The sequence below is a fragment of the Prinia subflava genome, chromosome 6, assembly GCF_021018805.1.
Source record: "Prinia subflava isolate CZ2003 ecotype Zambia chromosome 6, Cam_Psub_1.2, whole genome shotgun sequence".
NCBI lineage: Eukaryota > Metazoa > Chordata > Aves > Passeriformes > Cisticolidae > Prinia > Prinia subflava.
This window is the reverse complement of record NC_086252.1, coordinates 23,528,179-23,555,914: the sequence shown is the minus strand read 5'-3', so window position 1 is coordinate 23,555,914 and position 27,736 is coordinate 23,528,179. Positions and strand designations below refer to the sequence as shown.

At 52.8% G+C, this 27,736-nt stretch overlaps 2 protein-coding genes across 3 annotated transcripts; one reads left to right on the top strand and one right to left on the bottom strand.

Annotated features, from left to right (window-relative positions):
* Positions 1 to 439: 439 nt before the first annotated feature.
* Positions 440 to 6,810, bottom strand: CNPPD1 (cyclin Pas1/PHO80 domain containing 1). The gene is made up of 8 exons (XM_063400712.1): positions 6,597 to 6,810; positions 6,311 to 6,413; positions 3,870 to 3,951; positions 3,200 to 3,320; positions 2,982 to 3,110; positions 2,748 to 2,809; positions 2,393 to 2,510; positions 440 to 1,892 (listed from the first exon to the last, which is right to left on the bottom strand). The coding sequence occupies exons 1-8, from the start codon at positions 6,663 to 6,665 to the stop codon at positions 1,260 to 1,262; spliced, it is 1,317 nt and encodes a 438-aa protein (XP_063256782.1). The 5' UTR covers positions 6,666 to 6,810; the 3' UTR covers positions 440 to 1,259.
* Positions 6,811 to 20,387: 13,577 nt separating this feature from the next.
* ZFAND2B (zinc finger AN1-type containing 2B) lies at positions 20,388 to 27,606 on the top strand. 2 transcript variants are annotated; one of them, XM_063400713.1, is made up of 9 exons: positions 20,388 to 21,812; positions 22,402 to 22,483; positions 23,058 to 23,189; positions 23,850 to 24,001; positions 24,447 to 24,554; positions 24,724 to 24,793; positions 25,340 to 25,416; positions 26,025 to 26,103; positions 26,397 to 27,606. In XM_063400713.1, the coding sequence occupies exons 1-9, from the start codon at positions 21,463 to 21,465 to the stop codon at positions 26,433 to 26,435; spliced, it is 1,089 nt and encodes a 362-aa protein (XP_063256783.1). In that variant the 5' UTR covers positions 20,388 to 21,462; the 3' UTR covers positions 26,436 to 27,606. The 2 variants fall into 2 exon arrangements, with proteins under 2 accessions (XP_063256783.1, XP_063256784.1); XM_063400714.1 differs by lacking the exon at positions 22,402 to 22,483 and adding an exon at positions 22,536 to 22,630 and having other exon boundaries at positions 21,654 to 21,812.
* The last annotated feature ends 130 nt before the right edge of the window (positions 27,607 to 27,736 follow it).

Genomic DNA, 27,736 nt, shown 5'->3' with positions numbered 1-27,736 from the left:
CTGGACAAGAATGCCAGGGACAAAAGCTCCCTACTTGGCTGGAGAGTATCCCAAGGGCACACAGTCAAGGGATGCTCATGTTTTTGTCATGAGGCAGAGGTGGCTGTGTCAGTGACCTGGTTGAGCCCTTGTTGCTCAAGGCTCACTCATTAACAGGTAAGACTTTGGAGAGCAAAGAGCAGGGGAGAACATGCATTCCCCACATTCCCAAGGATGGAGATCCTCCTCTCTCCTGTTGTTCCTGCCTGCACCAGACCTGATGTCCCTCTTGTCATAAGAGAGACTGCAGGACAGGCCTTGCAGGTCTCCGGGGCTCACTGGCAGCACCTAGGATCTGTCTTGCACAGCAGCTCCAGGAGCAGGTGCAGCTGCATGGATGTGGCTCTGCTCTGGGGCAGGCATGCTGCCAGTATGGAGCAGCTCAGCAGGACAAGGCAGGCACACAGCAAGAACTACTTTTATTGGAAGAGATTTGCATCTACAAAAGAGTGAAAAACACGTGTAAAATCCACAGTAAAAAGAAGGGACATGATGAGCTGGCCTGGTCAGCAAGACAAGGTGCCTTCTTCCCACTCTGAGGAGCAGTCAGGCACTGTTTTCTCACAGACACAGACAGCTGGGGTTTGGGATGGGGTCACAGAGCACCCCAGATTCAAAAAACCCAAAACAGGCAGGATAAGGAAGTTCAGCCCTAACCACACCTCGTCTCCACCAAGCTCAGCGGGGCACAGCCACATCAGGGTACCTGCTTGGTGTCACTCTTGCAAGTTCCAAAAGTGTCCCAACAGCCCTCAAATATAAGTACTGCTATGACCAGCTAGCTCATTCCCACCTCCTTCAACCTCCTCCCCTACCCCGGGCACCCCACCTTCTCACTGGGGTCATTGCCTTAGCCCCTCCACCCTTCACACACGGTCCCAGCCTCCAACATCCCATATGCCACCTCTGTCCAACACCACTCACTACAGGAAGAGGTACAACACCCCCTTTGCACAAGCACCCTAGCCCAAAGGCAACCCATATTTACCCTCCAGGTATTAAGTTCCCACCCCAGTAAGCCAGCTCTATCCCAACCTGTCCCAACAGCCCCTAAGTGAAGAACATCCCTGCCCTAGGTGGGGGGACACAAGTGCTGGTTTGAAAGTAACGCAGGGGCCATCAGCCCCATACAGTTCCAGGGATCAGGGGTCCCAGAAGTGCAAGGAAGTGAGTTGTGACACACTAGAAGGGAAGGGGAAAGGGGCTACTGTCCTATACTCCTAGCTGGGAAAAATGAAGCTCTTGATTCTACTGAGATCCATAGCAGTATGCAAGAAGCACTGCTTCAACCCCAGGGGGTCCAGCCAGTCCTCACGGTTGGGGGCTGCATCCCATGTGGGGCCCGCGGAGACTGAGCAAGCACGGCAGTGGAGCACCGGAGGAGCCGGGAGCACGGCGAGTCCGAAGGGGCCAGGCTGGCTGGGGGCTGCAGTGGGGGCGGTATGGTTGGATCTCTCGCAGGCAGTGGGCACTTTCCGGAAAGGACCTTGTGGGAGGCTCCTGTGCTGGGCTAGATCAGGTGCCTTTGGGTAGGACAGAGCTGTCATCACAGTGCCCCACAGGTAGAGTGCAGTCGCTGTGACACCTCCACGACGTGGCTCCTTGGTCGTCTCATTCTCCTTCAGGCAACAGGTACAACTGGCTGAGGACACACTGGGCAGCTCGGGCTGGGGTTGGCCAGGGGCTGGGGCTGGCTGCACATCCAGCTGGCACCTCCCCTCTTCGGGGAAGAGCGCAGGCCGGGGGGCCGCAGCGCTGACGCTCCTCGCGCACACAGAGCGCTGCACTACAGTGATGGAGGCGAAGAGGGCTGCGAAGCCCGTCAGGTACACCACGCCCAGGAGGCAGGCCAGCTAAGGAGAAGACAAATGTTAGCCCAGACACCCCCAGCAGCAGCACCCCCTGCCAGCCATGATGCAGCATGGCCACGATCAACTCAGCAGCTGTGATAGGAAAAAGCATCACGGGCTCCAGGGCTGCAAGCCGAGAGCAGGAGCCACACTGCTAACAGTGGGCAGCACACAGCCGGCCCAAAGCTGGGCCTAAATATCACAAACCAAAATGCCCCAGCTAAAAGTCAACAGTTCCTGTCCAAAACCCAGTTGCTGCTATGCCACCACCATGCCATTACACCACGACTTGTGGGGCTGCAGTCCAGCACAGGGCACACTACCCAGCACCAGGCTGCAGTGCCTCAGGCAGTGCAGCTGCAAATCAGCACCTTCTGACAGCTTCCCTTTTCAAGAGGGAATAAACCAAAGTGCTGCTCACAGTGGAAAAGAGGGTCCTGCTCCAAATCCACGGCCTGCTGGGTCTCACATTCTTGCAATTAACTGCTCTCCTATGCCCTTACCTTCACCACCTGCTGGTAGAACTGGCCCAGCACATGCTGCCACATGGACTGCTCCATGAGGACACACAGATCTGTGTAGGTGAACCAGCCACGCCACATGCCCTGTTTTTCAGCCACACTGCAAGAAAAAAAAGGGAATGGTGGACATGATATGGACCTTCCCCATCAAAGCAGCTTCAGCCCAGGCAGGCTTGGAGAAGACCCTGCTTAAGCTCTGCAGGAGGGAGCTGCAGAGACTAGGTAAAGCTCACAGGTGTCCCAACCTCTTATTTCACGGCAGCAGGGCTATCTCCAAGCAGAAGCACAGCCAAGCTGCAACACAGATAAAGGGATCACCCCCAGCCTAGACACCTACCGTCCTTCCAGCCAGCTCAGCACTTCAAACAGCTCCCGAGGATCTGTGTAGAGACTCCAGTCCTGCCGGGACAGCAGTTAAAGGTCAATGCAGTCAGGACAGGTCACCCAGCACACAGACACATCTTTATCCCTTCATGGGAGCATGAAGGGAAAAACGGAAGTCCAGACTCCCCTCAATGTCTCTTTTCCCCTGCTCTGTGAAACAGTGGGCAGCAGTGACAGTTCCACTTACAATGGCACTCAGGAAGTTCATCTCCAGTGTGTTCATGGTCTGGACATCCACCTTCCCTGCTGCTCCCCACTCATCGTTGAACACCTCCTCCTCCTCACCCTCATCATACAGGTACTTACTTGCAACCATCTAAAAGTAACACAAAGGACAGGATTCTCAGCTTCCACTGCACTGCTGAAGCCTCCTCCAGCCCAGTTACCCCTCTGCCCACCACTCACCATGGAGATCAGGAAGAGGTCTGAAGATGAGATCTGCTGGAGGTATTCAGGGTTCCTGTGCCGGAGTCTCTCAATGTAAACCAGTGCCAACATCATGGAGCAGGGTGAGATGCAAGCTTCCCTGTAGGACAGGACAAGAACCAATGCTACAAACGCCCCAGGCCACAACTTGGCTGCTCCCCCCCCATACAGACAGTAGGAAGGTTTAGCAAATCACTAGATAGGTCACAGCCTTGCCAGCTCTGTGCCAGCTGTCATGAGCTGCAGCAACAGAAAGTGCAGGGTGGAGAGCAGAAACTCCTGGTTTCTGTTCCCAGGCACAGTCAGCTCCAAACTGAGCAACCCTGCCTGCAGCAAGGCATGCCGCCAGGGTTCAGTTGCCAAGAGGAGACTCCAGATTCTAACCTGGTTACCCAGGTAGCTGCAGATCCAGCCTGTACAGACTCCCAGTAACAAGAACACGTATGCACCCGAGAGAGCAGGATAAACTTAAAGCTGGCTACGTCAGGAAGTCCCTGTGCCTGCTGTCCATGCCTCCAGCTTCTCCTTCACACTACTCAGGCCTAGGCACAAAGCCAGTGGCTGGCCCAGGGGACAGAAGTGAGTCACAGGTAAGACCAGAGCTCCAAGTTCTGACACAGGACACGAAGGGACAGGTTTTGCTTCTTACCGAGACACGTGAGACACATATTTCTTCTGGAGTCTGCGGATAGGACTGGGAGCCACTTTCTGCAGCAATTCCACAGCAATATCTAGGACAGAAAAGCACCAAAAGAGTTAGTCCCAAGTGGCCCAGTCCATGCCCACCCTTCCCCTTCTCCCTACAAGCCCATCTGGTCTTGGTGTTTGCTTAGCCCTTCAAGTTTAATTTAAACTATGAGGCCTTATCAGAGGTCAAGGACAAGTGAGGAACAAACAAACAAACATGCAGGGCAGGCAGATCACAGCAGGAAGAGGATGTGAGTGACCAAGGCCCTGCGGCAGTGCCAGATCAGCAGGTCTGTGTCACGGGGAACCACCAGCAGCCAGCTGCAGAGAAACCCTGCCCTCACCCTGCAGGACCTCAGAGAGCCCTTCTGGAGGCCTTCTTGCTTCTTGGACCTGATGTCACACCATATTTTCATGGTCCTTTGCTCCCCTCCAACCAGCAGCATCTTCCCCCTCCAGATCTCATCAGCACAGCTGCAGCTACCCCTACACCACAGCCCCAGCATTCCTGAGATGAAGTACAAGGTACCCATGTGAGCCCCAAGGCAGTAACAGGTATCAAAGCAGTGATACAGTGCAACTGCAGCTCAGCCTGCTGTCCTCGCACTCAAGGAGGTGCCTCAGCACTCAAGCACTGAAAAGGCCAGACACTGACATACACTGGCAGATGGCTCCAGCAGCTCTTATCCTACTTCTCTACACAACAGGACTAGCTGGGAGCATCCCAAGCAGCCCTACAATCTGATGCTAGGCAAGAAGTGCTTTAGACAAGAAACTTCAACTCCATTTTGTTTCTGAACCCTTGCTGACATAGTTGAGAGCAGAGTTCATCCCAGCAGCCGTGCATTTCCAGCTACTAGGGAAAACCCCTCCTTTCTACATCTCTCCAGCAACTAAGAGAACTGCTACACTGACACGAGTGATTTGCTGCTCTCAGAAAACACTGCTCTGAGGAAATCCCCTACACCATTAAGGCACCACAGCACTACTATGATGTACAGCCAGGCAGACACATCTCCAGCCACCCATTGGCTGCTCCCAGCCTCTCCCACTGCTGCTGCTCTCTCTGCCCTTCCTGGCCACCACTGTGCCACCACAGAGGCAGTACCAACATCCCAAGTGATCTCCACAGGCACTGTCCTGATATGAAACCAAATTCTTCAGCCCACAAATTCTTCAGCCCACAACAGTGTCCTGCCCTAGAGGGAATGGAGAGCAGCTGATCAGTTTCCCCATCTCACAGCACACTGAGTGTGGTTACTGTTCTTCTGTTTCCAAAGGAACAAATTCACATTTCAACTTCTCTCCTCAGGCAGCCCCATACTGCCTTCTGCAACCAACCCCCAATAGCAAAGACCTTTTCCTGCCATTCCACTCTCCCAACAAGCCTCTATCTTGTTTCAGAACACTGCTATAAACTTGCCAGCTGCACCAAGACAGATTTCATAGTCCTGGGCCCCATTTTTTGAAAGTAGCTGGTGAAGAAAGGCTGTAAAAGCAGATCAGCCCATGGACACATTCTCCATGTGCCACTCTTGCTCCCAGCTGCTGAAGCCATGGCATTTCCTGAGTGCAAGGCAATCCTTAGTGTTAATAGCCCCCAACAGTTTTCCTGTGTGACTGTACCCTTTGAACCTTCATCCATGGAACAGTCCCAGTGTAATGTCAGCCTTGAGCCTCCCTCGTACCGCTGGTGTTGGAACTCGTGACTCCCAGCAGTGCCCAGGCAGCTGGCTGCTCTGGGTCTCTGATGCAGCCTGGGTCTGCCCTGGCACCACACGCTCAGCATCCTCCTCCTCACAAGGCACATCAAGCACAGCCTCCTGGCAACTCCTGTCTGTTTCCCTAGCAAGCAGCTAATGGAAATGCTGAGACAACCATATAGTGAAAGCCCTCAAGCAAACTACTCCTTGCCCTTTTCCACTCCTCTCCACCATCATCTGAACCAGCTCCTCAACCTTAACTCAGCCATGTCCTTCTGCTGAATCGACAGGAAAAAGAAATGCAACCCAGACAAATACAGCAAGAACTTGTCACCTTGGTGCTCACAACTTGAACAAAGCCTTGAATGTTTTGCAGAGACAAGCAATTAAATATGACAGCTCTCATCGAGAATAAGTTCGCAACCAGCTCTGCCAAAGAATTCACAAGCAATCTAAAAGGCTTTGTATACCACTGAGACATCAAAAATGCAGCAACGCCCCAGACGGGGAAACATAACAGAGAACAGAAACCATGAGGCTCTGGCATGCTGCCCTGCTGTGTTGCACTGAGTGGGAAAGGCTGGGTAGGGGTGGGATTTGGCGCTGGGGAGGAAGCAGGTGACCTATTGGTCTCGGCCCCTTGGGCTACTTCCAACCCCCTTGACTCAGCGTTCCCATCTAGGGACAATCGGCAACCTACCTGCCACGGGGCTGGAGAGATTATCCAGGCTGCAGTCTTTGTCCCAGCCATAATAGAGTCGCTTCCGAACTCTCTCGCTCAGCTGCTGGTGCCTGGGCAGGAACTGAAGGCAGACAGAGGAACGTGAGGAAGGCCCAGAGCACTCCTCATACCGTGCTTTCCATCCCAACCCAGCTCAGGGCTATGCCGGGCCGGGGCGTGCGGCCACATGGGGCTCTGCGGGAGTGAGGGACGGGGGGATCACGCCGAGGGCCTGCTAAGAGCAGGCTGGGCCGCGGATTCTCACCGTGAACTCCTGGAACCCACTGAGGGAGAAGGCGCCCTCCTCGTCCAGCAGCAGCTCGTCCAGCTCCATCCTGCCCGCTCGCAGGGCGGGGACTGACAGATCCCCTTCGGCGATACGGGGCCGGCTCTGAGGGCGCGGTGCCGGTCCGCTCCGAGGCCGAGGCCCGGCGCAGCGTCGGGAGCGCAGCCCTGCCAGCCGCTGCCAGCCTGACCGCCACCGCCCGCCCTTCCGCCCTTCCTGTTCCGGCGCGGGGGCGCGGCCGCTCCCCGCCCCTGCCGCCGCCGGGCGCACGCGCGGCCGGTGTCACCCGGTTCCCCCCCCGTCCCCGTCCCCGGGCGCACGCGCGCGGCGGCAGCGGCCGCCGGTCCCTCAGGCGGTGCCGCCCGCCCGGGCCGGTGACAGCGGCACCTCCGCCCTCTCCCCCCCCCGCAGCCATGGCGAGCGGCCGCGCCGAGGAGGCGGCGGCGGCGGCGGCCGAGGAGGAAGAGGAGGAGGCGGCGGCGGCGGCAGCGGCGCGTCTGGCGGCGGCGCTGCGGCAGCGGCTGCGGGGCTGGGAGGCGGCGCTGGCGACGGCGCAGCGGCTGCTGGTGTGGGAGAGGCCGCTGCACAGCCTGGTCACCGCGGCCGCGCTCGGAGGGGCCCTCTGGTGAGCTGGGGCGGGAAGGGGAGCGGGGGCCGTCGGTGCCGCCCGTCCGGCCCGTGCCCGCAGCGTGCGACGGCTTTGGGGCCCGCGGCGATGTGCCTGGGGTCCGGCGCTGCGTGTTCCCGCAGCCCGCGCCGCCGTGGGATATGCACAGCCGGGAGTAGCCGCGCTGTTTTCCTCTGACAGGCAAAACAGGCCCCTCCCTGAGGGGAGAAAGTGCCAGGAGGATTTGCCTTGTCCCGCGATAATAAAAGGCAGATGGGCCCAACTGGAGCCTCGCCCAGGCACGTTTCTGGTTAATTTTTTCATCCGTGTTTTTGTCAGTTCGTTTCACTCGCTGACTGCGGTCAGAGTGCTCCACGGCCTCCTGCATTGGCAGCAGCCCTGGGGCGTTTTATTTAAACCCTTCTGCTCGGCAGTCTTTCCCGGGAGGTGCTGATTTTTCACTCGATTTTGCCGCGAGAGCATTCCCCCTTTCCTATTTTCCCTTTTCTGCCTCTCCGGCGGGGCAGCAGCATGAGGAGATGGGAGTGTGAGTGGCAGAGCCCAGCTGTGGATGGGAATGAAAAACATCCTGTTTGTTTATATAAACAGTGAGTCAGTTTTACTGATGAAAATGCCCTCAGCCAGTGGCCTTCCCAGCAGAAAAGGTCAGAAAGTGGCCAGAGAAAGAGTTAAATGTTAGATGCAGATGAAATAGGAAGGGGCAGATTCTAGAGTTAGAGGAGGGAAAAGTAAGTGACCAAGCAGCCTTTGAAGTCTCTCTGATGAGGCAGCTTACATTGTTTCCTCATCCGTACAATTATCAGAAGTGGACGTGGTAGCCAGATACATTAAGTTTTGGGCTACTCTACCAGCTGAAAAGTCTCAGAGAGAGCTGTGGAGTGAGAAGTAGGGGGAGAGGTGCAGGTGGTAGGGGAGATGGCTGGGGTGGTAGACAATGACAGCCCAGGGACTGTGCGTGAAAAGGTCGAGAAGAACAAAGAGTGCCCAGAATGTGGGACAGCAGAGAGAGATTTAAGTACTGCAGAGGAGGAAAAATCATTTAGAGTCCCATGGAGGATTCAGCCAGCATCTTTTAACTAGAATACATAAATGAGATGGAATAGGAGATTGTTCCAGAGACGATGTGTTAAGCTATGGAATTGCTGTTCAATGAGAAGGAGTACAAACGCTGTTGTTTAGGTTGTTAAAGGTCCTATAAGCCCATGGAAAGTGCAGCTTTTGTTCTGTGCTGCCCAGTGAGGCACATTTCACTTCCAGTTCTCCACTTGTGACTTGGTGGAACCCCTGCCTGCTTTGCACTGTGAGATTCTCCCTGACTCCAGTCATTGTTCAGTGTATTTGTCATTAGTTACTGGCAAACACTCACTGAAGAGAAGCAGGGTAAAAAAAGCAAAACCACTCCTTTCTGTTCATTGAAGAGGTGAGGGTGAATGCATTTCCCTGGTATTTCTTTCTGGAGTCACCTAACAGCAGCTCCTCTGAACTAGAGAAAAGGATGAATGCAGACAGGCACTGCTGGCACAGGTGGCACCCTGGCACCTTTGCTGTTGTGTCTCTGTGGAGTGGGGAGATAAACTCTTTGAGTGGCGTTGCACAGCTGTGTATGAGTAGTATTGTGTGAGCTGGCAAGTGGCTTGAGCCAATGTGTGGATGTGGGACATGAAAGGCTTTATGATAAAGTCAAGTGAGCAACTAAACCGTTTTAAGTGCTAGCTGGGCTCTGGTGAAACAGGGAGAGGTTTGTGTTGAGAATGGGCATCTAGAATGGTAAGATGCATTACCTGCATGTAATGCTGGACCTTGCCATGCAAATAGGATGCAGGTTTTCAGCAAACAGGCTGAGTCGCAACCAGTTTTCTGCTACAGCAGTTTGTCTTTCTGTTATCTAGAGCCTCCACCCTGAGGCTTTGGAGGGGCTTGTACAAGTGAGCATTAGCTTTGTTTTGCAGCCTGGGGAGGAGAGCACTGGAGGATGGCTGGGAGTCAGCTGTCTGGTGGTGGGCAAAGGCACCATTTGAGAACGTACTGTGGTGTGGGTGGGTGTCTGCAGAGTACAATGCTTGCTACAGTGGCCCATAGCAGTTGGGTATTTCTGCTTTGAGCTATATCTGCTCATCAAGAGCAGTAACTTGCAGCCTTTTGCCTGCCTAACGATTTTTATTTCATTTCTAGGTTGTTTTCCTCCACCTCCCTGAGACCCCTCTTTCTCCTCAGCATGTCCCTTCTTGGCATCCTCTTGTTGGAGAAGTGGAAACCCAGGTTCCTGTTTGATTTCTCAGGTATGTGATGATTAGTACTGTAGACAGTGACATGGTTCTAGTGTTACCAGCTGCTGGGCTGTGGCTGTGACCCTTCCTGGGCTCTCTCAGCAGTCATGTAAGCCCCATTCCTACTTTAACTGCAGGCCCAGATACTGGTGCTGCCTCTTATCTGTTTGTGTCAGAGGATTAGGATACATCCTAGTACTCTAGGCATGGGCGAGCATTGCTCCCAGTACTGAGATATTCTGGGAGTGGCTAATTTTAAGAGCGGCTAAGGGGCCTAGCTAGCTTGCCAGGGAAGCCAGGGACAGGGATGATGTGTTTCTGCTGTGCCTTTCTCTCCTGAAAATGTGGCAAAAAGATTGTTTCAAATCTGAGCACTTACGGCCAGCTGAGCTGAGGGTAGGAAAGGAGGAAGTGCAAGCGTGTTGGTTTGAGTTAAGATTAATTAAGATCAGGCTTATGCCCTGAAAGAAGCAGAGCAAATGAGAGCCACTTCTTGTGGCAGGTAGCAGAGTGGATGATGTCTGATAGCAGCAACAGTTAGTGTATTGTACCTGTACTGAACAGCATCTGATCTTCAGCTATCAGTGAGTCTGATCACCTGTCTTATCATTCCCATTTATTGAAGGGTCTATGCCAACATCAGACACAAAAGCAGCAAGAGGAATAGCCTCATAAAGATGATAGACATGGATTGGCTGCTGTCTGCTTTGAGTGCCTCCTTCTTTGGAGTTTATTAAATGACGGAACCCAGACCTGCCTACTGCATCTACTGCTACTGTTCAAAGGCGGCTCAGAGCCCTCCATCCCTGCCTCTCTACTCTAGTGAGAGTTTCTGAATGAAAGCCCCTCTCTATGTGTGTTTGTAAGGTGCCCTTTATTTGACCTAAAAGGGTACTGACTTAAAGAGTGCTTTCACAGAAATCCTGATAAGATTAGGTATGTTACAGCTGTAGTCTTGAAACTGTTTGCTTTGTGTGGTTCAGGTAACCAGGCAGTTAAACTGGACTGGCCAATTTAATTTCCTGCTTATTCACATTGGTTTTTTAAGGGAATAGTTTAAAGCCAACCCAAACCACCTCGCTTGAAACGTGTCCAGAAATGCAAAAGCCTGGTGTCCAGTACAGAATGGTGTCATTGAGGCAGGTGGGGGTGGAATCAGTCCAGCAAGTACTTGGCATGTAAAAGTTGTGTTGTCATAGAAGAAATAGGAAATTCATACTGAAATCATTTTTCAAAATTTATGTGAAGCAGAGCCGTGAAGAATAAAAAGGAAAAGCAAACGAAACAGCAACACCAGGGATTAGGCTCATCCTGTGCCATCAGCTCTGCTAGAAGTTGGTACACCTCCCACTGCACCTCTCCTCAGTGTCCTTCACATATTTCATGCCTTCCTGCTTTTCTGCTGCAGAGAACAGGGGCATCTTTCTGGTGTGCCTGCTTAGGTCACAGCTGTGATTTTGACATGATCCACTGGACCGTGTTTCCTTTGCTTCCGTGAGGAAGGAGTGGTGCTCTGCATTCCTGAGGGGCCTCCTGTTGAGTTGGTACTCCTGAACACTTAGGGGTTCTTCTTTGGCTTCCACTTCCTGCTGAAGCAGAGCTGCACCTTTGTGGCTTAGCTCCTTAATGTTTCCTGTTAGCCTTTTCTGGAGTTCTGGGAGATGGGTCAGTACCATACCTTCAAGAGTCAGCATGTACATACACAAACCTCAGCTTGTGACAGCTGGGTATGTCTCAGATGACTGCTTATAGGATGACTTCTGAAGGAATGCTAAAACCTCAGCGTGTATTTTGCAGTTACACACTGTGATCAGGGTCACGCTAACAGCATCAAGATGTGGAACTGTTTTAGGTCCTTTCAGAAGGGACTGCATATTTTCAGCTCCCATGCAGGGTATTTTCTCAATATCTACATGGAGTTCTATGTAAATATTATTTAAGGATTTAGGAAACATTTCCCGTTTCACCTGAAATGAGTATGAAGTAGGGGTGTTTTGGTAGCATTGCTGTTTGGCAGCTGTGTTTTGGTCAGTGCAGAAGAGTGCAGTGTGGAAGACCTCTAGGAGAAGTTGTGTTGCAGTTGAATGCTAGTACTCCTTAAAAAGGGCCCCTGTTTTCTAGCTAAAGTTTACACACAGGTGAAGAATGTCTCTTGGAGAAGCGCTGAAAACCTGTAAGAGCCAAGGAATCCATCAGCAATAATTTGTCAGTACCAACGTGTAACCTAAACTCCTGCATGGCTGCCTGATCTCTCATAAGAGTCTGGTGTATGTCAAGTGATTTGTATTAATCCACAGTCCAGTGTGAAATGCTGACAGAAAGATTGCAGTGTTACTGATAATCTGAGGCCAGCTCTGGTTGTCCTGCTTGCCAACTTAATTATACTGGTGCTTGACAGTATTTCAGCACAGGTTGGAGTTAAACCTTAACTAAGGGACCATTTCCTGTTGGAAATGCTCTAGGTTTTTTTGGGATTGGGCTGTTCTTACAACTGGTCTAAGACTCCAGTGCTTTGAGATGGGCAGCAGGCAGACTGCTCTACTACAGGAAGCAACATACTGTTGATCTTAAAGACAGCTTGTGTTTTGCCAGATAGCTGAAATCACATGAAGACTCTGCAGCCTGCTGAAGTGTTCTGTCCCCAAAGTGTCTCTGAAACCTTCAGAATCAACTGCGGAGAATTGTTTCACTCCCTCTGCTGGTGTATTTTGGATGGCCTGGATGACTGCAGCCAGTCGGAGAGGAGTGGGGTGCCTGTGCCCTCCCACTGACTGTGTTGCTGGCACATCTGTCCAGCAGCGGTGGCGAGCATCCCAGCTCCTCATTTGATACACTGTGCGACTGGTGTAGGCAGCCCTCACAGACTGGCCAGTGCCAGATGTAATGTATTTGGTGATTTAGGGCAGGTAATAGATAAGGCTTAGAGATAGAGCTGGATTTCTGTGTGCTGCCATTAAGCAGCTTTAGATTCTTGAGCACAATAACAAAACACAGCAATGGCGTTTGCAGGAGGGGCGCAGCTGCCCTGTGGGGGTGGAGCCGCATCCATAATATTCACACTGCAGCCCAGGCTCCCTGTGTGAGCTGCCCCAGCCGCCCTGCCAAAGGCTGGTGGGCAGAGCAGCGAATGGGCAGCTCAGTGTGAGAGCAGTTGACTCCTCTTGTCAGGCCTGATTACTGGAAATCTGGGTCACGCTCTCAAAGAATCGCCTCCTCCCCGGGTGCTTGGCCTCCTGCTCCACTGCGTGAGCTGGCTGGTGCAGTGCCTGCAGCGGGAGGAGGAGTCTGGCAGACTTGGCCCAACATCCTGTGTCTTGGGAGAAGGGTGGCAGGGTTGCTACAAGCAGTTGGTCTCTTCTGGGGCTTGAGCTGGGTGGAGTCTGAAGTCTCACTGGTTGATTACACATTCATGTCTTTGGTGCATTTCCCCAAGGGAGTCACTGCCACTCTTGGGCTTTGTGCCTGGCTGGTGACTCCAGGGAGTATTCAAACCCCTTTTTGCACACATTACATTTATTTAGCCCGTTTTTATAAGCCTAGTCTCTGAGGTTAAACTCTCCTCCCTTATTTTAGTTCTGTTGACATGTTGAGATGCAGTGTGGGCGACAGGGTTAGGGTTATAACCTCGTGCACCAAGTTTGCTGCTGGTCAGACAGCATCAAAGATACATCAGTCCCTGCCTGCTCTAGGACAGTGGGCAGACTAGTACAGGAGGGTAGACCTCAGTGAGCTATCACAGCATGAACAGGGCATTGTTAAATGCAGGAGACTTACAAAGACTGTGTTGACAGAAGAGCTTTGGTTGAGCCCTGTGTGTCCTGAGACACCAGTCAGCTGGCCGGGATATCCAAATCTGTGAGCAACCAGGCTCATGAATTTCAGTTGCCTTGGAAATTTTTTTTCTCAGTGTATCTAAAAGCAAAGCATAATCATACATGACCTCTGCCATTGAAACAACACTCCTCTCTTCAGTACTGCATGAACTAAGTCCCTGTTTGATCCTCACTGGGCTCAGTGCAGAGAAGAATGTCAGAGTCTTTCCCTTGTCCTTATCCAGAGTGATAGACCTTACAAGTGTAGTTATATCTGTGTCTGGCACAAAAGGCTGTCAGGGGACATAAAAGAGCCCTAAAATTAGAAAAGTTATGCACAAGACTGCTATTTGTTACTTAGTTCCATGGGAGAGGATGGAGACAGCAGGGACATCTCTGGTATTTGTACATAACATCCTGCCAAGGACTAGGCTGGTCGGTGGGAAATGCAGCTCAGACCTCCTGGTGCCATGTTTAGCTCCGAGATGGAAGCTGAAGCTTTGCTGAGCTCAAAAACTGGGCTGGCAGCCCCCTTTGAATGACAAATGCTGGCACCCACTGTGGGAATGGCAGTGCCCAGACACGTGGGACACCAGCAAAAGCTGCGTGATCCCTGGAGTGGAGAGTAAGCGCCAGGATACAGCTCAGCTATGAGTGCCCTGCTGCGTGTGTTGGGTTGCAAGGTGTGCTGGGATGCTCAGAGACCAGTGCTCTGCTGCTCCAAGTCTCCCAGCATGCTTCACTAAAGCCTTTGCAGCTCAGGCTCCAAGCCAGTGATTCCTGCTTGTGTGAGAGCACAAAGAAGGTCCCCAGGGTGCATCCCTAGCTAAGGATGATACATCTCCAGCTCTGCTCTGTTCAACTGGTAAAAATGTCAGGTTGTATTTTTTACTTGGCTGACTAATCTGCTGTGTTCTCTCTACAGCACAGCCATCAGAGGAGCCAGGAGGAGAAAGGTAAGCTAACAGATGTGTTCTTGGGGAGTGGGGAGAGTGGAGAAGCCTTAATTTAGTATGGTGATCTCACCTGTCCTTTTTTTCTGTTGTCAGTAAACTGCATGGCTCCTGTGAAACACTGCTACTACTTCTGCACTGGTAGCTGCTTATCAGCTCAGGAGCCACAGTTTGAGACTCTGGGGAAAGCTCGTGTTCTTTCAGTAGCAATAAACCTCAAGTACTTCTGATGTTAGGAGCTCCTAGGTTTCTTCCCTGGATCCATCCTGAACTATTTTAAAAGTCCTCCAGAGAGAAGGAGATCACTGAAACTGACTTCCACAGGCTGAATGTGCTCTCTCTAGTGGTGTGGCTTACATCCTTGGCCGTGGTTGTAGGTCTGAGCACCACATGGTCTACCTTGGACTTGGTGCCAGAGGAGGCCACATAACTAGTTTCACCTCCAGTGCTTCTGTCTGTGTGGCTTTGAGTAAACTGCTTTGCATCTTGGGCTTGTGGCATGGGGATTCTGTGGCATGGTATCTGCTGCTGCTTTGCTCAGGTGACTCTTGACTTTCTTCCTGACTGAAAGGAAAAACTGTCTCCAAATCAAGCATCTTCTGTAGTTCAGCTGAAAATGCAGTCAGTATTGTCAAGCCTTTGGTAGGGAGCTCTGCTTCCTGGTGCAGCTGTTCCTCTCCCCCAGGAAAACAGACCATGTTCAAAGATTGTCTTCTTGCTCTTGTCTGTCTCTAGTGAGGGGGTGACTTCAGGGGCACAACCTCACCTGCTCAGTGTCCCTGAGCTGTGCCACTGTCTGGCAGAGAGCTGGGTCACCTTCAGGCTGTACCTGCAGGAACTGCTACAGTACAAGAGGCAAAATCCTGCCAAGGTAAGCTGGAGATACCTACTCTTCTGTGCAGGGCCTTTTATCTTTTATTTCCATTACTAGTGCCTTAAGAGATGGAAGAATGTAAATTCAATATTCTTACAATTGCTTATTTTTACAATTGCTATCCCTGTCCAATATTTACTGTTCGTTCCTTGCAGATTCTATGCCATGGGAAGTTTAAATAATGAGTAATTGACTTCCAGTATTTGTAAACTGGAGCTGAACTTAACCCCTCCTATGAATGGCTTGCTTTACTTGATTTCATTTCTTAGTGTGCAGAGGAAGTTCTTAGATTGGGACTGGGGAGGAAAAAAAGTGAAGCCTAGAGTCTCTGGCCCTTTCATGAGTTCCATTCTTAAGCTGGTCCTGTTTTGCTAGCCAAGATTGTTGTTAACAAAGTCCAAACGCAGCACTGTTTCTGAGTGCAGGGAAACTTGTCATTAAACATGTTCTAATGGCTGTGATGTATGTTGTTTGGAAAGGGTTTGTAGACAGGAACTGCCTTTGCATCACAGAAAGTAGTACAGACCAACTGCTAGGATTATGTCAGGCTTCCTGGCATTCAGTATGCTGAAAGGAATGGGTTTGTAACTCTGCTTATTACTCCTTTTCTGTCCCAGCCACAGAGAGTAGAAGACCAGGTCGAAGATGCCCATAAAGAATGAATTCATTGAGAGCAAAGCCCATAGAGGAACCTTAGCTTTTGCAGACCCTCTCCATTATGAATTAAAATCTTAATTGCAGGATATAGTCCATATCTGAACCCATGCCCTGGTTTACAGATTGTCTATTCTCACTTTCCACACCCCCTCTCTGCCCCCAGGAGAATGTAAGACAAGCCATCAGGGCTGCACCATTATACTTCACTTTTTCCAGAGGAGAAAGGTCCTAGTCTGATGGGCGCATGGGCTCTGCTAATGCTTCTGCCAGCTGGTTTATGGCACAGCAGTGGCACAGCATCTGGTGACTCTGTAACAGCTTCCTGTCTCTGTCAGGACAGTACAGTTCTCTCCTGAAGTGCTGAGCTCTACAGAGAAATGTACAAGTGGCAATTTGCAATATCCCGTCGTATCCTCAGAGGTGTCATTTACTTCATAAAGAACTGTCTGATAAAGTTTGGATTTGTTTTATTGGGCCATTGGGTTACCTTGGCCATCCTGCGCTTGAACTTCTAATGCTTACAGCTTAACCCAGTCGAGCTGTCTGAGTTGTGACTGTCAGTACCTGAATGTACTTGGTGCAGAGCTGGCTGACTGACTTGGTTAGGACCATCCCTCATGTTGCACTAAATGGGTTTCTGGCATGGGTTGCATAGATGTATCTCTGCCTCTTGTCACTTTTGTTTGTTCCTCTCTCTTCCTTCAGTTCTGCATGAGTGTCTGTTCAGGCTGCCTGATTCTGGCTGTAGTTGGACACTATGTTCCAGGCATAATGATCTCCTACATCATTTGTGAGTATAAGCAGTGTTCATCTAACTGAAGCTGAGACATGACCTAACTGTGCTGTTGATAGGCTGGAAAAAGCAGATTTGTAGTTTTCTCAACGGGATCTGTGCTAGATGATGAATCAATTTACAGGGAATGTGTTCCAGGAAGTCTCTGTAAGTGGGTGCATGCAGTACAACTGCAAAGGCAGGAGAGGGAGCCGTGACTAAAACATTGGTGCCCACTGTTCCCCACTGCTGAGGCTGTGCTGGCCGAGGCTCCAGGGAAGCAGGAAGTTACAGTCTCTCAGTTCCTAATGTTGTTAAATCTATATCGAGAGTGTTGTTAACAAAACTGCATGTTGGGTAAATAGACCTTTTTCACTGCATCATGAGTCCCTAATAACTAATAATTCCTGCTCTGCTGCGAGTGCATCTACACACGAGCTCTATGCAGCTACCTGTATAAAAGTTTTGGTAATACTTAGTTTTAATTCTCATTTAAGCTCATTTCAGGCCTTCTGTTGAGTGTTGGGTCTGGGGTGCAGTGGATGAAGAGAAGGCCTTATGCTTCATCTTAACATAAATCTATATTTTAAGCTCTGGCAGTAAAACCTGATCAATCAAGCAGCTTTGCAATGAGTAAGAAGAGCCAAGGATGAGGATTTTTAGGCAGTCAAATGGGAAAGAACATGTCACTGAAATGTGTTTCCCTTGAAGACTTTCTCAGTGGCACCACAGGAAGAGTTGGGTTTTGCTTGATCTGTCCCTCACGGTCCCTGCGTTCCCTGTCCACAGTGCTCAGCATTCTGCTCTGGCCTCTGGTGGTCTACCATGAGCTGATCCAGAGGATGTACACACGTTTGGAGCCTGTCCTGATGAAACTGGACTACAGTATGAAGGCAGAGACACTGCACCACAAACACGAGAAGAAGAGTAAGGAACCACCCTTTCTCTAGCTTTTTTTGGTGCTGTATTCCTAGGGTGGAGCCATAGCAAAAGGACAATAGGAGACCATGTCTGCCAACACTGTGTGGTGACAGGCTGCAGAGAAGCAGGGGAAGAGAGGTGGAAACTTAAAGTTTATTTGGAAAGCAACTATGTGCTCCCAGGTGATCCTGAGAACAGCACGTGGGAGCAACAGATTATGCTTGTTTCCAGGAACCCTGTGCACTTTGACAGGGGAAGTAAGAAAAAGTGGTATATAAAGGCAGAAAATTCTTTCAGTGTCATGTAAAGCCTTTCTTCTCTTTCTCACAGAGCGACAAGGGAAGAGCGAGCCTGCAGCAGGTGATGAGCCAACAGCAGAGACGGAGAGTGAGAGCGAAGCGGAGCTGTCAGGCTTCTCCCCAGTGGTAAGAGCACAAAGGGCTTAGCAGGAGCCAGTCCCTCCTCTCTGGTCTATAGTAGCTTGAGAGCCAAGGGGTGGTCTGAGTACAGCAACAATGATAACACACAGCAGAGCAATAAATCACTTCTTTGCAGAATTCTAAGGGGAGAAGGGCATGCGTTTGATGAAGGCCATTGTCTTTGATCTGGGTATTGAGAATTCGGTGCCATAGAGCTGGTGACACCATAGCAGGGCAGGGCTAGCCACCCCCCAGCCTCCTGCTGACCTCAGAATTACTTTGATGGTTGTGCTTCATGCTCAGGGAATGTGAGTGTCTCCTGAAGAAATGAACTTCCCTGCTGTAACGTGCAGGGGCTCCTCAAAACCAGAAAAGGGAGTTGGGCAGCTGTAGTGTGTCTTATGTAGTTCTGTGTTTTCAGACAGGTTGTGTGTGACCTTTCTATATACACAGCGCAGAAACAAACCAAGCAGTAGCTCTGGACACGTAGCTGAGCTGTGAGGTGGGAAACGTGTTTCCAAAGGAATGTGGATACTTGAACCACTGCTACTTGTAGAAGGCTTTCTTGCGCTGTGTATGAATGCAAAAGGGAAGGAGTGTTCTTGGTGATCCAGGAGAGGAAGAAGGATCAAAGCCTTCTGAGACTCCTACAGTCTCATCACATCTTGTGCTGTCTCTTTTGTGTTCTTCAATGAGAGCAGGCAAACCTTCAGGTGGTGATTTATTGCAGGAAAGCCAGTGAGCTGAGACTGCCCTTCCCTCCGGTGCAGGGATCACTTTGCTATCGTACTGTCTCTCCAGCATGGACTTCTGCCTGGAAGGCCTGGAGGTGCCCACAGGCAGCATGGGTACTCAGACACACAGGAATTTGTCTCTCTGCCTTCATCCCATGCAGGTGGATGTGAAGAAAACTGCCCTGGCACTGTCAATCACAGATTCTGAGCTCTCTGATGAAGAGGCTTCTATCCTGGAGAGTGGGGGCTTTTCTGTTTCAAGGGCTACCACCCCACAGCTGACGGACGTTTCTGAAGGTACATGGTGGGACACCTTGCTGCCCCCTTGTCCTCAGTGTTCTGGCCCAGAACAGTGGGTCTTATAAATGGGAGGACAGGGAGACAACCCAGCTATTTGCATGGGAAGAGCATTGAAAGGAGGAAGGAAAAGCAGTGCAGCATGCCCTGATTTCATGGCTGATCATAAGCTGGTCCTGAGTGGACATTGGCCTCTAGTTACTGCCCCACAAAGCCGTGCTGTCTTGTGACTCCTGCAAGGGAGCAAGGCCACCCACAAAGTCCCACAGAAATAACTGAATAGGATAGTCAAACACCCATATTTGATGCTGGGTGAAACAGGTCAGACTTCCTAGCTCAGAGAAGGACTGGTTAGCGGCGAGGAACATGGAGGTAACCACTCAGTGGCCACTTGGGTGCCTGGGAAGGAGCAGGCAGGTGATGCAAGCACAATTTCCCTGACCTTGGGAGTGTGAATGGGGGGCTCTAAATGCAGAGAGCATGAGCTGGAGCAGTAAGTCCTCTCTGAGCACAGAGCACATAGAACAGGATCACAAAAGAAACATTCCATGTGATTCATGCCATTAGCAGAAGGGAATAACTGCAGACCTCTTTCTGCTGTGCTCAAAGGCTGGGGAAGGTACCTGCAAGTCAGCTGTGGTGTGTCAGCTGGGGGAGGGGGGGATGAGAGATCAAGGTGAAGGAACCTGTACCTTAATGCTGGTACCTTTCAGACCTGGATCAGCAGAGCCTGCACAGTGAGCCGGAGGAGTCATTTTCCAAAGACCTGGCAGAGTTTCCATCAGTGGAAGAATATCATTCCAGAGACCTGGGACCACAAAGTGACGAAGATGCGTTTGATGTGCCTCTGAGTCCTGAGCTTGCCCATGCTGCCTGTGAGCTGCACTCAGCAGACAAAGAGGCCACAGACTCTGATCTCTCCATCCTTCGCCTCGCGTCTCCTCTCCATTTTGTAAATACGCACTTCAATGGGAGCGGGCAAGCGACAGGAGGCAACGCAGAGCCAAAGACTGTCCCTGCCCCAGGCCTGGGCATCTGCATTAACACGCTGAGCGAGGAGATCGTCACCACTGCTATCACCACAGCAGTGCAGAACACCCTCTCTGCCCTCCTGCGGTCCTCAGAGGCCAGTGAGGGAGCCCCCCTCTCTGAGTTCCTCCCCACGGAGCCTGAAGAGAAACTGAGCTTCCAAGCACACCTGTCAGAGAGTGAAGTGGTGGAGACAGAGACAGAAGCTCCACCAGAGGATGAGGAGGAAGCAGATGACTTTGAGCTACTGGATCAGGGGGAGCTGGAGCAAATGGATGTAGAGCTGGGGTTTGGAGAGGAGCAGGAGGCACAAGAGGCTGCTTCATCTTCCTCCTCTCCCATGCTTGCTGAGCTGCCAAAGCAAGGAGATGAGGAGGAGGCAGTGATGACAGCAGCATCTATGTCTTAGGTCTTACCTGTGCTCCCCCTTTTCCTCCATCATCACTGGAAAGAAGGAAAAACTCACACAGTGAACGTGCAGTGGGTTTTTAGATGTTTGTGTTGACTGGGATGGAAATGCATCAGTGTTAATGTGCTGTGTATGAGTCCTTTCCATCCTTCTAGAGCCTGGCCTTCACTGGCTGAGCAGGAGGCCCTTCAGCTGGGGAGGAGCCGGCTTCTAGAAGTCTTATGCCACAATTGAAACACCAACCCCAGCAAATGCTTCCTAGTAATGGTGCAGTATTTTGGTCTGTCTTCTGTTTGTCTTTTGTTTTGCACGCTGAGTACTGAGCTAGCTGTAGCTGCTGCTAATACCCACATCCCCAGTAGGACATATGCAATCTTATTTTATTGGGTTTTTAAATGGCTAAAAGTGTAAATAATTTTAACTTTCATTGGTTTTGTCTGGGGGGAGGGATGGGGTGCACATTCAAATGTGGCTCTCAGGGGCAAGCAAAGGGAAAAGGGGTCTTTGGAGCAGAGGGTAGCAGTAAGGGGACAAGGGCAGGCGGGTGTTGTGCAAAGAGACCTCTTCTGCAGACTGTTACTGTCTTTTGTGTCACTGCTGGAACAGGGTGTTGGGCGATACCTGCTTTTTTCCCTGTCTCATTTGAGTTCTGTTACTGGGTGGCTGTGGAGTTGATTTTTTTGCAATCAATGAAATTCACTCCTGGCCCTGTTCAGTTTCTTGCTGCCTTGGCATCTCTTGCCTTCCGCACCACTGACCCTTCTAGCACCCCATCTGTGCTCTGCTGGGCATCATAGCACGGCACCTGGAGACTCCGACCTGACTAGAATAGAGCCAGGAGCTCTGTTACACGGCAGGCTCTGTGGTTTGTGTCCCTTGGGGAAGGGGAGGAAGCTCGGAGGGAAAAGTTCAAGCTGTCCCACGGGGGCAGAGACATTTCTTGCTGGTCTGGCAGGGCAGGATGGTTCTGACGCTGGCCCTCGTGGACTCCGCCTTGCCCTAACCCCAGCGCCGGGGCAGGTCTGTGCAGCTGGTCTTCCCGCGGGTCCCAGTGGTGCTCCCGAAGGAGGAGCATGCGGAGGGGTGCGGGGGCCGGGCCGAGCTCCCCGGGGCGGGCCGAGCTCCCCGGGGCGGGCCGAGCTCCCCGGGGCGGGCCGAGCTCCCCGGGGCGGGCCGAGCTCCCCGGGGCGGGCCGAGCTCCCCGGGGCGGGCCGAGCTCCCCGGGGCGGGCCGAGCTCCCCGGGGCGGGCCGAGCTCCCCGGGGCGGGCCGAGCTCCCCGGGGCGGGGCTGTGCCTGGTCCCGCCCCGTGACGCCCCGCCGGAAGCGGGCGCGGCGGGGCCGCCGGTGCCGGTGGCGGCAGTGCCGCCATGGAGTTCCCGGACCTGGGTGCGCACTGCTCCTGGCCCGCCTGCCAGCGCCTGGGTGAGCGCCGGGGGGACCCGGGGGGTGGGCACGGCTCGCACGCCGGCGAGATGGCCGCGGGCTTGGGCCTGGAGAGCAGGGACCGGGCAGCCCGGCCTGCGGGGAGGCGGCGGGGCGGCGCCGGGCGCCCGCTCGGTAGCGGGGCTTGAAGGGCGCGCCGTGTCGCCCGTGCTGCCCTTGGCGGGGGGGGTCCCTGGTCCTTCCCGCTGCCCGTGGACACCCCGCTAGGGCGGGGCTGGCTGTCCGTGCCGGTAGATACCGAGTATCCGGTGGCTCTACCGGCTGGGCAGCGGCTCTTGCCCGGGGATAGCGGGGCAGAGCCCGGGCAGGCACCCTCGGTGCTGCATGCTGGGGAGGCCGCACACGGCGGGGCCGCTTAGGCGCGTCCACACCGCGGTTATCCCGGTGGGCGAACTCTTGGCGGCTGTGGCAGCATCCCTTCCCGTCGGTTTGAGGCCGGCAGCTCACGGGGAGCTCGCTGTGATTCAGGATGCTACTCCTGATCTCGAGGACGGCAGGTTTTGAGGAGGAGCCCTGAGTATTTCTGAAGACGTGGCTATGGACCTGTAGCCCTTTGATTTTCGTGCAGGGGGATGAGAGATGTGGCCCTGGCTTTGCTGCGGGTCGCTGTTGTTCCTTCGGGAAGAGTCGGGGAGGCCCTCGGGCTGCGGGTGGGTAATACTGATCTCCATGCTCTCTGCCTATGCCGTATCCTGCTCCTAGACTTCCTTCCCCTGAAGTGTGATGCCTGCGAGCTGATCTTCTGCACTGACCACATTGCTTATGCCCAGCATAACTGCACCTCTGCCTACAAGAAGGTAAGTGCAGAGAGCAGATCTCATCCACCCTCCTGCATGGAGCTGCTGAGCTTTCCTAGCCACCGGTCATAATAACCTGTGGTGTCTTTAGTCACTTGAGCAGTCCCTCTTGGGATGTGTACTGAGTCTGAAGATGTACCTGAAAGCCAGGATCTGCATATCAGTGCCACAAATGTCCAGCCCTCCCTCTCCCTCAGGGTAAAGTGGTTTGGGCATCTCCCAGCCATACCCTCTTCCCTGCCAGAGTCTATGTCTGTGCCTCTGCCCCTGCTGTGCAAGCTAGTTGGAGGGTCATGAGCAGCATCTCAAACTGCAGCTGAAGCTGTGGAAGTCGTGGTAGGCAGGTCCCAAAAGGGAGAGAGATGACTGTGCAGCACACAAGATTGCCCAGCTACCAGCTCCCAGCTCCCTTTTGTTGTCTCTGCAGGATGTGCAGGTCCCAGTGTGTCCCCTCTGCAACACCCCAGTCCCTGTGAGGCGGGAGGAGATGCCTGATATTGTGGTGGGTGAGCACATTGACCGTGACTGCAAGTCTGACCCTGCACAACGCAAGCGCAAGGTACGTACTGTGTGGCTCTGCCAGGTGAACTCTGCCAGGTCTCTGACAGAGCGTGGGAATGGGATGAAAACAACACAGATTCAGCCCTGCCTGGTGCTGTCTCTGGCACAGGCTGGTGGCAGAGAGGATTGGTGAGCTGGAAGTGTGCGCATCTGTAGAGCTTTGTGGAGGCAGTCTGGGAACAAGGTGGTGATGGAATGGGGCTGGGCAGCCACCTGGGATGTAAGGATGGGAAACTGCATGCTGCTATTAGGAAAATGCAATCAGCAATTAGCTACCCCATCTTGCCAGGAGATTAAATTGCTGCAGGGAGCTGGCCCTGCAGGAATCCAGCCCAGCAGCTGCTGGAATGCCCTGGGCTATCCCCACTGCACTGGTATGGAGGAGTTCCTGGGCGAGGCACTCTTTCTCCTGCTATGCATTCTGTGGTTGTGGAGACTCTTGTCCATGGAGACTGAAGCACCAGTGAATTACTAATGTACTATCTAAAGAAATTATTCAGAGACACTTAGAGAAAGTATTCAGAGACAAACTTCAGAGCCTTACAGAAGATACACTGGTGGGGAAGGCTGGTCAGTGCCCAGGGCCTGGCATGAAGATAAGGGACAGTCCAGCCCCTCAGCATGTGCTCCTTTTCACCACTGCAATGTCATCTTTCAGATCTTCACCAACAAGTGTTTGAAGCCTGGCTGCAAGCAGAAGGAGATGATGAAGGTGATCTGTGACCAGTGCCACAAGAACTACTGCCTCAAGCACCGGCACCCTCTGGACCATGACTGCAGTGGGGCAGGGCATCCCCTTTCCAAAGCAGGGTAAGGGCCTGAGAACAGACAGGCTGGGAGGGGTGGGGCTGTGTTTGCCACATGGGTGACAAGGAAGAAGCCCAGCTCCTCCTGACCTATTGTCTGGGACTGCTGCATTCTCACACTCCCTGCCATGTGTGCTGGGGTGTCCTCCTGCAGCACCAAGCACACCAGTATGTACAGTCTCCTGCAGCAGAAGCTGACAGTACTGCCTGCTGAATGCTTTGCTCTTGCTTCTTTCCCCAACCCCTTATTCTGTAGCCAATGGTTTCTGCCTGTCCTGGTTTCAGGGGGAGAAACAGCAGTTAAAACTCTTGAGAGTAACAGACAACATGGGAGGAAGAGGAGCCAGGGAGGTGTCTCGCCTATCCAGCTTGATATCCCAAGATGTTCAATGCCTCAAAATTGCTCATGATGGCAGAACAGTTTCTCACAGGTGTCCTATCTGTCCTAGGCATGCTGCGGTTACCAGAGCCCAGGCATCCTCCTCCAAAATAGTCACTGCATCAAGCAGCGGAGCTGCCCGGCCAGCAGACAGCTCGTCTTCTCCGGCCTGTGCCAGGTAAGGTGATGGCCTGACTTGTAATTCTGAGGTGGGCACGACCAGGCTCAGCTTGGCTCTCTGTGGAACACCAGAGCAACAGCTCCCCTCTTCTTGTGGCTCAGCAGGACTGAGAGTCATGCTAAGGCTCCCTGCCTTGACAGTAATGCAGCTTTTCTTCTGCTTGCAGGGGAGGCAGAGCAGCTGCATCGCAGACTCGCAGCACCTCCCCTCCAGCTGTCATGCTGCAGAATGGGCTGGTGAGTGGCTTGGCCTAGGCATTTAGGGTGGTTTCTGTGCCCTTGAGGAAGTGACTGCAACAACTGCTTTCTAGCCCATGCTCTGTAGGTGACTCTGTAGGCCCCTAGCTAGGCCCTCCCTGGCAGACTGTGATCCTGAATGCTTTGTGGGGAATCAGAGTTTGCAAATGACAGCTCTCAGCTGTGCTTGGTGCTTAGCTTCCCCAAAAGGACAAAGTGCACCAGCTCTTTTCCTTGGGTGTTGTTTTTCTGTAGTACAAGCAAAGTCTGGAGGAGACTGGAAGATGTTTTCCACTGCTGTTTGTGGCATACAAACATTAGCATTAGCTAATGCTGCATTAGCAAGCAGAGATGTATCCCATTGGGCAGGGAGAGAGCACTGCCAGTCTGTCCAGAGCCCCAGTTTTTCACCTTGGCCGTGTCTGGCCTCCTGGAGAGAGATACTTGCCCACCCTTGGCGAGGAAAGACTGTGTCTGCCACATGTTGATCAGGGCTGCCTCCTGCCCCCACCCTGGCCAAGCTGCTGACAATGTGTTTTGTTTCAGAGCGAGGAAGAGGCACTGCAGCGAGCTCTGGAGATGTCCCTGGCAGAGTCAGCACGCAGCTCAGCACAGCCACCCAGGTACAGCCCCAAAACACGTGATGTGATGTGATGTGGTGCACTTGCCCTGTGTGTGAAAGGTGCCTGGGGAAGCATCATGTGGCTCTGGGATAACATTGCTCTCAGCACGTGTTTCCATATGATGCCTCGCTGTGGCTGACAGGGCAAAAAAGGAAGAGTCCAGAGCCAACAGGGAACTCTGTTCAGCAAGCAAGCCCTCAGTCCTAAGGGTGCTGGTAGGGGACAGTGACTGACACACAGAGTAGGGCAAGCCATTGTCTGACCACTTGTCAGCTAATGTGTTTGGCTGGAGCATGATAGGTGGAGTGGGGGTGTTCATGGAGGACACCCAGGAGCTCATGTCCCCAGGCACAGCACCCAGTGCTGCTAAAAGCACTGTCTTACAGACTGGACTGAACATGGCTCTCCTTGGCCATGATTTCTGGCTGCCAGCCCCAGGTGGATCCTCTGCTCCCTTCCCAACCCCATGCCTGTTGAAAGTTATCCTCAGTTGCTCACTGCCTTAATATATGCTGGGAGTTTGCATTGAGATGCTGAAACGCAGAAGGGCTCTGAGCACTCAGAGCCTGAGGGAGGCTGAGGCACACAGTGCACCACTGTCCCTGCAGCACTCAGGAGGAGGAGGATCTGGCACTGGCCCAGGCGCTGTCAGCGAGCGAAGCCGAGTACCAGCAGTCACAGCGGCAGGTGAGTGAGCCTGTGTATGGGCTCTGCGCTGTCGTGGAGTTGATCCTGGTGAGGGATCAGCTCACCAGAAGGGAGTGAGGTGCTGCTGTGTGAAGGAGGGGGCATCCCTGGGTTCTGCTTACTCTGGGCTCTGTCTAGCCTGGGTTTCCTCACCAGCAGGGCAGCCAGCCTGGGGCAGTGGCAGCATCACTGCTAAGTACACAGCTCTGGGAACCTGAGCACTGCATGTGCCCTCTTGGAGAGAGGAAGAAGCCTGCTTGCTCTTGCTCACTGTGTGCTTCTTTCTGTTCCAGGCGCATGGTTCAAAGCCATCGAACTGCAGCATGTCATAGGCAGGTGAGGCAGGGTGTGCCAGTGGACACAGAATCCCGCTTGTGACCCGAGGAGCGGCTCTGGCCTCCCACATGGATGCCATGGGGTTCTGACCTGGACACCGGTTCTAAGAGCCCCTTGCCAAGGACAGCTCATCTCCCTGGGAGCTGTAAGCCACCAAATACACACTGACACTTCAGCCCTAGTACCTATATAAAATTAGTGCAGCAAATTGCTAATGCTCCTGGGGAGGTGAAGACTGGTACAGGACAGGGCTGGGTACACACCAACCAAAGCAAGCAGCAGCCCAGGCTCTGCACCTAACCCACAGTTGCCACAGCCATGTCCCAACACTGCTGGGATTGTGGGTGAAGGGCAGAGCTGTGTGGGGACATCTCTGCATGCTCAGACATACAGCTGGGATGTGGCTGCCTTCTGTAGTGGAGGCTGGATTCCATGCTCTGGGGAGGGCTGTGCCAGCCCCTCAGCAAAGAGCAAATGGGCTGGGATGTCTCTCACTTGGGCATGGCACAGATGAATGTGCAGCCTCCCAGCAGCATGAAGGCAGCCCCTTCCCCGCTCCAAACACCCTCGGTGCCTCCCTACTGTTTGCATGTACAAGAGTATGTTGGGCCTTATTCTGCTCGGCTGGGGCACAAGACCTCTCAGACTGAATGGAGCTGATTTCCTTTCTGGTTTAATATAATAAGTAACCTTGGCAGTGACTTGAATGCCAGCTTCACACACATGAGATGGTTGCAGCTGTCTTCCTGCTGCTGGCTGCTCTCTGCTGCCCTGAACTTAAAGAGGGCCCTGTTGAAATGCTGCTGGTGTTGGAATGCCTCCCTTCTTCCAGTTGTGTTGCTGGGGATCCCCTTCTGGGATAGCAATAGCACACAACCCCTACCCACAAACAAAACCCTGAGCCTAGAGCCTGGTTGGGTGGAGGGGATTTGTTCTGCAGGGGGTCTGCAGCCATGCACAGCTGTGCTTCTTTCCCACCTGCTGCTGTAACTGTTCCTGCCTGCAGGGCTGTGCCTGGTTCTGCACAGGATTGGGCTGTCTTGCTCTGAGCAGTTGAGGGAGAGGGGGTTCAGTCTGGGTCCAGGGAATGCTGAGACTTGTCAAAGTGCTGCTTGGGAGAAAATAAAAACATAGCATAAGGTACAGAGGTACCTGAGGGAGCAGTAACTTGGTGTCCAGCCTAGAGTGGCACATCTCTGTGAATGGTGGTTGAAGTGGGGGGCACACAGGGGTGAGGGGACACCAGTTTGCCCTGCTCTTCCATTGCTGTTGGGATGCAGCCCCCTGCCAAGCTCAG